Raw genomic sequence first — 10,132 nt, 5'->3', positions numbered from 1 at the left:
TTTCACACATATACACATAAAACATGTGTTTATAGGTAAACATATATGAGACATATGAGATATGTAGGTATATATTTATGTCTATATATATATATATATATACTGTATAAATAGTTTTCTATTTTGCTTACTAATTTAATGACCTATTTTGCTCTGTTGACTACTGTCATTCTACTGCAGGAAGTTTAATTAAAACAAGCAATTTGGATGAATTTTGAGCAGATTATTTTCTGTAAATATTGCATCTGGAATGTTTATACGATTGTCTGTCTGTATGATGTATTTTTTTTTAAGACAATTATACATACCTAAAAGGGGTGAGGCTTTTATTATTGTAGCTGACCTTGAATTGTTGCTGTTTTGGATGCTATGTGTTTTTAATGTTTGTGTCCACCTTGTGTTTGTGTGTCTCAATGAGTCTTTTCTTGGTTAAATAAAGGTTAAATAAAAAAAAAAGTACATATATGTATATAATATCAAGTCTCTGATCACGGCCAGACGATATGTACACGATAGCATGCACATCGCATCCATCATAACTACCTTACGTCATTGCTGTGGAGCTTTGGTGACCCCTAATGGGAGTGGGATCTCCAGGGTGGGAACCAGTGGTCTAGCACATAACCCTGTAAAACTATAACACTGCGATTTTTCAGACTCTGGTTTGCTAAGCTAAGATAGGCACGTCCAGGCTGTAGCTTCATGTCTAGCATACAGACATAAAAAGTTGGAGTGTACTGTTTTTCTCATCTATAGGAGAAAGTGAAAAAGTGTATTTACCAACATGTTTATCTGTGTTTAAAGTGGCAAGTAGGTTAAATGTTCTGCCATTTTGTAGCTGACTGAATTCACCTTGTGTCATACCTCCTAACTAAACTCTGGTGCCTGTGGACTTCTGTGTTTAACATCCAAGCAGGTGAGAGGGAAGGTTTTGGGTGAAAAACAGGACTTAACTCTCACATTAGCATCATCGTTTTCTAAATGTATCTTTTAATGGACTCTCCCATGTGTTCTGTATGTTATCATTTTTAAGTGGCTGAGGCCTCTGTCTTCTTTAAAAGCGTCTCAGTCACAGAGCCAGCAGCTCTGCAGTCCTAAGCTGCGCCAGATGGAAGAGCATCGGTGTAAACCCACAGCAGACTGTGAGGATCTAGATTACCTCATGTGCAGATTCAAAATGATCCAAAAGTAATCATTGCAAATGCAATTAGCCATTGAGGGCTGGCAAAGTAGTACGCTTGATGTCATTTCAGACAGGCTTTATACGAGCCTAATATTACACACTACCCTGTCAAATGAGGCCACTGACGGAACACTATGTACATTTTTGTTATCTGTTTAAATCCACAACACATTAGAAGGGTGGAAAAACTGATCAGCTCATTCGCACTTCCGTTGTACGGCAGATGGGTGTGATGCAAGAGCTAAAATGATGAGATTAGAAAACGAGTTCAAATTAGCTACTTGGTGCAATAAAGAAGCTAGCATCACAATAAAAGCTGTAATCAGCATCAGAACGAGCAAATAAATAAGCAGAGGAATCAGAGGGAGACATGCTGTGTCGTCTGAGACTAAAACTGATGTGTTTAGAGCCTGGTTGTAGTGGCCCAAAATTGGACACACCGGAAATATTTCTTTGCCAGTCTCAAATCAGGAATTTAAACCAGAGCCATAAATATATGTAGACAATGGGCAGATTATGAGACAATAATGGGCCATTCAGCACAGATATGCAAAGGGCTCTACCACCTCTCCTGCACAGGAGAAAGACACACACACTTTGTTGTGGTTTTATGTCTCTTTGAGGTAATTTTGTGTCTTATTGTGGTAATTTGCTGTCTTTTTTGGTTGTTTTGTATCACTTTGTTGTCATTTTGTGTTTCTGTGTCTCTTTGTCTTTGTGTCTCTTTGTTCTTGTGTCCTTTTATAGTCTTTGTGGACTCTTGGAGCTATTTCTGTGTGTTGTGGCAGTAATTTTGTGTCTCTCACATAATTTTGTGGTCGTTTTGTGTCTTTGTATAGTCTTTTTGGTGTCTTTGAGGTAATTTTGTGTCATAAGGAAGTAATTTTGTGTCTGTTTGAGATAATTTTGTGTCTCTTGTGGTCGTTTTCAGTTGTTTTGTAGTGTCTCCTTGTTGTTACTTTGTGTCTGTTTGTTGTCGTTTTGTGTCTCCTTGTGGTTATTTTGTGTCTTTTTATAGTCTTTTTTGTCTCTTTGAGGTAATTTTGTGTCTTAAGGCAGTCATTTTGTGTCTCTGTGATCATTTTCAATTGTTTTGTAGTGATTTTGTGTCTCCTTGTGATTGTTTTGTGTCTTGTTGGGGTCATTTCAGTCTCTTTGAAGCAATTTTGTATCCTCTTTAGTATTTTTGTATTGCTTTGTACTGTATTGTGGCTGTTTTGTGTCTTTTTGCCGTTGTCTCAGTCTCTTTGAGGTAACTTTGTGTCTTATTGCAGTTATTTTGTGTCTTCTTTGGTTGTTTTGCATCACTTTCTAGTCATATTGTGTCTCCTTGTGGTTGTTTTGTAGTCTTTTTGGTCTCTTCTCTGTCTCTGTAGTGGTTTTGAATTACTTTGTGGTGATTTTGTGCCTCCTTGTGCTTATTTTGTGTCTCTTTGTAGTCGTTTTGGGTGTCTTGAGGTAATTTTGTGTCTTTTTTGGTAGTTGTGTATAACTCGAAGTCATTGTGAATCTTCTTGGGGTCATTTTCTGTGTCTTTGTGGTTGTTTTTGGCTGTTTTGTGGTTATTCTGTGTGTCTTTGCAGTTCATTCGCAGCTCTTTTTCTGGCACTTTAAGCTGCATCTCAAGGTCTTCATCAGTGGATAGAGAAATAATTAAAAAATTTTATAATGAATATGCTCAAATGAACTAATGCTAAATTTCTTGTATATTTCTCATCATCATTAAATAATCTCACATCTGATAAACACTTAATGGCAACATGCTTTGCTGCTATAAAATAAATACATAAAATACAAAGAATTCAAGTGATGTCGGCATGTTCTGTGAAGATTAGGAGGCATATTAATGTATTTAAAATAACCTGGCTGCAGCATTACGATGCTGCTGGGTCATTTTGTCAAAGTTCTGGGGGTCATAAGATGAAAGAAGCATTGACAGATACCGAGTTATTTTCACTACTTTATTCACAGACAGATTTCATGATTTCATCAGCAGACAAAATATACAGATCAAAGTTGGTTTTGTTTGACTAACGTATCGTATAATATGCTCCCTTTCAGTAGTACTGACTTTAATCCAGTCTCTGACTCTGGACTAAGGCTTAAACGTTGTTTTACAAAACATTCTAACAGTGCTGTTTTTTCTCTTATAGATAAACACATGCAAGGGGAAACAAAGACATCTTTTTTAAAAATGATTCACAAAGGCATTGATGAAGACTGCACTAAAAAAAAAAGAAGAAAAGAGAATAGCAGATGACAAATAAGCAAATTCAAAATAAATACAGGTGTTAAGCGGTTTCAATCATGATGAAATAATATACAAAAAAGTAAATGCAGTCTAATGCCCGACCTTCTCGAACGTGTAGAAAATGAAAGGGGAGTGAGGAAGCAACAGGCAAGCAAGAGGATAAAGATGCAAGCAAGCAACTAGTCATCAGCAGTTACATGTTTACATTACAGAGAACGTGAGAAAAAAAAAAGATAATCATTGAAATCTATGGACAATGTTTGCTCTGATAAGCAAGGCTTCATGCTCTGCAGAGATGATTGTGTCAGTAGAACTAAGGGACACAAAGTAACCTCTAGTGCAGGAGAGAAAAAAAAAAAAAAAAACAAGTGCAGCCTCCTTGACGACACATGGAGACAGTCATCTCCCCCAACGACAGTAACCGTCATACAAATCCCCAGAGGAAGAGGAGAGGTCTTGAAATTCTAATTCATTAATGGCTAAAGCACTTTGCTACAAGGAAAATCCTGTGATAGAACCAGCAGTTTATATTGCATCGCACTTCAGGGTAAATATTATTTGAGGGAATTGAAAAAAAAAATATAGGTATTGAAATGAAATAAAAATCTTTTACAACATCAAACCGAAATCACAAGTAAAGTGCAACTCAGACATGATCAGGTCCACAGGAGGATGCTACAGTGGCTGGGGTGGTGACTGGAGATGTGCCTTTGGGTGGGTGGGATGACACGGATGACCATTCTCTGTTTACTCCTCCTCGCCTTCACAGATAGTCGTCTCCACCACAAATGTATTCTCAAAGTGACGGATGTGGTGGCAGTCCTTCGCCTCGCGCTTGTTGATGCCTGCGAGGGAAACGGGGTGAGACAGAGAGAGTGAACCAGTGATGTGACTTAATCTGATCGCAACAGTTTAACACAAGAAAGTTCCCTCTATTCATTAAAATAAAAACACAGACAGCGCCGCCGTCTACCATGAGCCTCTTAAAATGTTTCCATTGATCCCTCCATTAACGCCAACTTACGTCTGCGGGTGACACGGCGGTTCAGGCGGTATGTGTCCTTCCCGTTGCACAGGCGGTAAATAAAGGGTCCCAGCTGACGCATGTTGTGCACTCTGCCTGTCACCACCATCTCTTCATGGATGATGTAGGTCTGAGGCAAGTATGTTCCCTTCTGCAAGAGACGGAGGAACAATAACAACAATCTCACAGGAATAGGTTTTCCAACAGAAACACTGAGAGGCCGAACAGAGCAAACACTGACTGCACTGGACGTGTTCACATCACAGCTTAACAGTGCTGACGTTTGAGGGAGTGAAGAGCTGGAGAGAACTTATTAGCTGTGTCACTCCATCCAATTTTATTTAAGCCTCCTCAAAGTATAAACTGCACCACTAAAGACTTTGGTTTATAGGAAGGATTCAGCTGTGTCAATGCATTGTCTTGGAAGGGACTGTTCATTTCTTATAAGGAGGGAAGGGGTGGTGCAAGAAAGTGGGAGGCATGTCAAATAGTTTTTAAGCACTGGGGAGGGACTATGTTTTTTATTTTGGCTCAGAGGAGGTGCAAACAAATTTAAATGGCTGTATTTTGTATTTAGTTTTAAAGAAAGCATGTGCCTGTTTTCTTTTCTTTCTTTTTTTTTTAAATGCCAAAATTACACCATTAATCACAGCCAGAAACTGTAAAAACAGAAATTATTGTTGGATTTTCAAATATCTGTTGGTCCTTGAACACATCATGTGCAATAAATGCTCCATCAGAAAAAACAAAAACAAAAACTAAATCTAATTTTCACCTATGTACTCTGTTATGTACTGTTAAATAAGAAAATTAATAAAAAATCATTAGAGAAAAAAATAATAAAATAAACCATCTGCACTACTCCACGATCTCATCTTCAACTTTTAACATTAAACATCAAAGGGTAACTACTCGGGAATAGAGGGAGGGTTGCACACTTTCCCCCAGTCACTGGTTATCTTTGGGGAGAGTAAAAAAAATAAACAAAAATAAAACAAACAAATAAAAAATACAACAATGAAGTCACACCACAGCCAACCCCCTCCTCTGACAAGTAAAGAACAGTCCCTAAGCAACATTTCCCCCCTTTTAATGACACTGTTTTAAAGTATACTGTGCAGGAAAAATTTATATACAAAAGTAACACCTCTCAGTCCTCACTTATGACCCACTATAAGTGTGTGGCAGTGTATTTTTCTCTAGAGACTCTGCCCTCTGCCTGTATTTTCTTATTTTCTTCTTCTTCTCTGTGTTCAGGATGTCTATGGGTGTTGTCCCTCAAAGCACTCAGGTCAAGTCGGGGCATTTTTAGCATGGTTTGTGGTTTGGTTAAATGTTGTTCTGTATTTTTGTTTTTATGTGAAACAGTTAACACCCTGGGACTCAGGACAAACTGTAGAATTTCTCTGATAATAAAGTGTAATCATGCTGCTACTAGCAGAGTGCTAATGAGGATAACAGAAAGAAAAACAGACCGTGGACAGACACCAAAATTTACTATCTGTTTGGTGGGCGAAATGATGGCCCTCTATTTTCTCATGCTTCAGCACTACAAAGCTGCATCACAAGCGTAGCTGCGCAGTTACTGACGCCTACATCGTTACCACAACAGACAGGTTGACCTGATCACTTGCAGATAACCGCGCACACAGTCTGCCTCAAAGATCTGATTTGCCTGCAGGTGCAGGGTGAGCGCAGCCTTAGATTGCAGCTGTGTTACCTTGACATTGATAAGCAGCTCCCAGAGGTTGCGCGGTGGCATCACGATGGTGGTGTTGAGCTCAATGACGTAGCACTTGTCCAGAGCGATGTCGTGGTAGGCGGTCAGTCCCTGGAAAATAAAGCAGTTTATAAAAGATCGACTGAAGACAAGTGCTTAGGGGTTTTTTGTTTTTCTAATGTCATGTGTTGACAGTGTATTGTAGAATGATCTGAGTCATTATAGACATGTTAATGGTGGAGCTCTGAAGATGGCGATGTTGCCATTTGATTCAAGTTGATTGCCTTTAAGATCTGTACGGACATCCAAGATCCCCAAAGATAGGTAATCTGCTATAGTTTCATCTAGCACCATCATCAAGTCAAAGTTTCAGTTTGTCCAATACTTTGGCTTATGGTAACCATGACACCTGCTGAACAGCTGTATATTAGCAGTGTCATTGGATGTTAGCATCCTGATGTTAGCATTAGGCTCAAAGCACCGCTGTGCCTGAGAGCTATTAGCAAGACTGTAGACTGTGGTCTTGTTTTATATCCAACTTCATATTCCTTCTCTTTTTCTGTAATTAGTTTAAAGTGGGCTATTAGAGATTTAATAGGGTACTTATGGTGTTCTGTATTCAAGCTGTATATGTCAGATGTGTGTTTGTCCTCACTCTGTGGAAGTCGTGGATTATATCAGCGGGGTCGCTGCCTCCAAAGTGAGGCACGGGCACAGTGATCTTCTCGTAGTTGTCGGCCAAGTAGATGCCGACATTTTCCTCCAGCTCCTGGCGCCCACGCAGCGGGGCATACACGGAGTCTTCATACAGTATGCTGCAGTGGAACATGTTATCCTCTGGGATCTGCACACACACAAACATATTAGCATCTGGATCATAACACCAGCGGGAACACTGGGGAACACGTCTGTGGCAAGAATATCCTTCTGTTACAGCAGTGACTTGAATTAAAAACTAAGGATGTATTTCATTTATGGACACGATATTTGAAGCTGAGACACATACAATGCTCAGTAAAGTATAATCAGGTCTTACATGAGGTATAAAGTAGTAGCGGTAGACATAAATGGAGGCAAGGACCAGACCGGCCATGAACACGACCAGGCCAAACGTCAAGCAGCAGAGGCCGTTGAGGGGAGACTTTTTGGGCCGCAGTGGCAGGACCAGCTCATCCTCATCCTGGAAAACACACACACACACACACACACACACACACACACACACACACACACACACACACAGAGTCATTAATACTTCAAATAGGCACAGAAAAGCATTTCCAGACAGCTTCAATCCAACTTCCAGCTTACTCATCTTCACCGTGACAAGCAGCTGAGAATGACCCAAATTAACTAACTGCTAAAATAGAAGCTCACATTAATGGCGACGCAGCATCTCAAGCAGGAATTAGTAGAGCTGAGCCCGGCCAGAGGAAAGGATGACGGAAAGCTCGATTATGAAAAGTTGACTGAGATGGTGAGTAATCTCTCCAGACGCCTCCAGTCTCGCAGTCCATCTGCCGGAGCCACGCGCCCAACCTGCGTTGGCAGGGTGGCACTACACACAGATAGTAGCCACTCGCTGTGCGCTTCCATTTACAAATATAATGACTAACAGACGAGTGCTGTACCGTACAGAGAGTGCCGTAAGCATTCGGCAGGTAAAATTATCTCCTGGAAAAGTGGCTCTGCAAAATAACAACAAAGGTTGCTATTGTGAGCTGGAGAATGGAGTATTGTGTGTGTGTGGGGAGCAGCTGTTGTACGAAACTTAAAAGAAAAATGTTCCATAATTTTAAAAAGGAGATGACACAGAAAGCTAAAGAGCAGTGGCTTCTTTCTTCTCTTTGCAGAACACGTTGTACACTCTGCATTTAATACTAGGACAGCATCTTATCTTGCGTGTTTTCATTGTCATCACAGTTCAGTGTGCTGTTCTTTGTGGAAGCATTTGGGAACAGAGGGTGCATGAGGACAAGGCGACAACTGTGCAAACACACTTCTGTGAGACTCAGATCTTTGTGTTCTCCCACCCCACTGAGAGAGACAGATAGAGGCTCTTTCACACCAGCTGAGAGCGTGACACACCATGAGGCCTGTGCGTCTCCTGTTCTGTACATTTGGATGAACAGATTTCAAAGTCACACAGCCTCTCAAGCTTTGCACTTCTGCTATAGCCACTTTATATGCATGCCTGTGATGTCATATCTATATTCCATTATGGCTCATCATCTTCAGGGCTCACTCATGTATCTTTGATAAGGGGCTGAGGCCATGCTGGGATGCTGCCACTGCAAAGTTGAGGACTCCGACCGGCGCTCTTCCTCATTTAGAGCTGTGAAAAATAATCTTGCATGCGTTGCAAACCACAGCAGCCCATCTGCCATTTTGTCAGCCAAAGCTCGTGCATTTCTTGCACTCTACCTTTTTCTTTTTTTTAAAAAAAAAAAAAGCTGTGGTTTATTTAAATCTGCATTGAAGGAAACTAGAGGCCATGTCAGATATAAATACAAATCTTTTACATAATTGCTTTTTGCTGGTAATCCTCCATACAGTCCTGAACAAAAGAGCACGTATCTGCACATTATAATTACTTACATCCTGCCTGCAATAAGCACACTGGCGCAGAGGAAAGCATCGCAGCAATGTCATGATTTGTTCCCAACCAAATGGCGATAGATGCTGTCAAAAATCCCCTGCTGCCGCTCATGGCTGTGCAGGTGCAGGCTGCCCCGCAGAGCAGCCAGGCAGCAGAGCAGCGCACAGCAGGCATCACATTACACATCATATAAAGACGACACTCACAAGCATTACAATTATTATTAATAATAATAAGAGAAATAACAATAAGGGCCCGCGTCTCTCACCATAGGATGAGGGATGAGGATCTCGGTCTTGTCGCCATCATTCTCCTTCTCCACTTTCTGTCCCGCGACAGACTGGAAACTGATCTTCACCATGTCTCGGTGTGTCTGTGTGTGTGTCTGTCTGCAGGTGTCTCACTCTTCGTCTGTGGTAACGATGGCTGGCCACCTTTCTGAAACAAGAGTCCCTCGCCTCGTCCTCCTCTCACCGCTGGGCTGCTTCTCTATCTGTTTTTGTCTGTATTTATCTACCGGAAGTGAGCAGGGGTTTTTTTCTTCTTGTCTTTTCTTTTTTTTTTTTCCCAATAACCGCCCTTAAAGGACTAGTGCGGTGTTTTTTGTTCACAGATATATCCTCTTGAGACCCGAACTTTTGCTGGGTGTACATTTTTAATTTCTCCTAGCTATTTGGGATCAGTAGGACACAATAAGTATAAAAAAAACTTAACACTGTCAATGATAATAAAGTCCCAAAGTCTTCAAAAGAGTCTTAGCTTGTTACTGCTAAAATTGGTCAACTTTGTTGCCATATCAAACTACAAACATTATTAATCTTAAATAAACAAGTTTCAACCATAAAATGTGATCGGGTTTCGGACCTTGTCCACTTTTGTGTGGGGATCGGCTGCAGACTGACTTGGCAGAGATGGCCGCCATCTTGTTAAAACATGGATTGGTGTTTCTCAATCAAGTACGCCAAGTTTGGACTTGCGCACTTGGGAGTTCGGACTTGGCAAGTTAGACTCTGAGAGTACAAACTCCCAAGGGCAGCTGCCATAGAGTGTGCCAGTAAACCGAACTCTGTTAGCGCTTTTAGTACTTCCGGTTCTCTCGTCCAAAAGTCAATACGTTTTTTGAATGGGATTTTGGTAAAATGCCTCAAATAAGGTCTGTGGTTAACAAAAGCTTAAGCGAGTTTCAGGTTTTGTTCTACGACATAAAACACGTCAGTAAATACCCTACTTGTGAATTTTGAAGCTTTTACGTGTCGTAAAAAAGGCGGTTGCTAACAAGTTGCTCAATACGACTACAAACCCTGTCGGGGACATTAAACGTCATCACCCCCGAACAGGCGAGAGTGCTGGCAGTC

General features: G+C 40.7%; 1 protein-coding gene across 1 annotated transcript; it reads right to left on the bottom strand.

Moving 5' to 3' along the window:
• Positions 1 to 3,130: 3,130 nt before the first annotated feature.
• On the bottom strand, positions 3,131 to 9,308 carry itm2ca (integral membrane protein 2Ca). The gene is made up of 6 exons (XM_050073721.1): positions 9,046 to 9,308; positions 7,215 to 7,358; positions 6,834 to 7,022; positions 6,179 to 6,289; positions 4,459 to 4,609; positions 3,131 to 4,279 (listed from the first exon to the last, which is right to left on the bottom strand). Exons 1-6 carry the CDS (start codon positions 9,136 to 9,138, stop codon positions 4,182 to 4,184), a joined length of 786 nt encoding a protein of 261 aa, XP_049929678.1. The 5' UTR covers positions 9,139 to 9,308; the 3' UTR covers positions 3,131 to 4,181.
• Between the last annotated feature and the right edge of the window lie 824 nt (positions 9,309 to 10,132).

The sequence above is a fragment of the Epinephelus moara genome, chromosome 2 (assembly GCF_006386435.1).
Source record: "Epinephelus moara isolate mb chromosome 2, YSFRI_EMoa_1.0, whole genome shotgun sequence".
Taxonomy (NCBI): Eukaryota; Metazoa; Chordata; class Actinopteri; order Perciformes; family Serranidae; genus Epinephelus; species Epinephelus moara.
Note: the sequence above shows the minus strand (reverse complement) of the source record. Positions and strands in the feature narration are given on the sequence as shown.

Coding starts and splice junctions, on each gene's coding strand:
- itm2ca (XM_050073721.1), bottom strand. CDS start 9,138: ATGGTGAAGATCAGTTTCCAGTCTGTCGCGGGACAGAAAGTGGAGAAG. Junction 6,290..6,833: donor TAATCCACGACTTCCACAGA/GTGAGGACAAAC, acceptor TTTATTTTCCAG/GGACTGACCGCCTACCACGA. Junction 4,280..4,458: donor CCGCCGTGTCACCCGCAGAC/GTAAGTTGGCGT, acceptor TTTCCCTCGCAG/GCATCAACAAGCGCGAGGCG.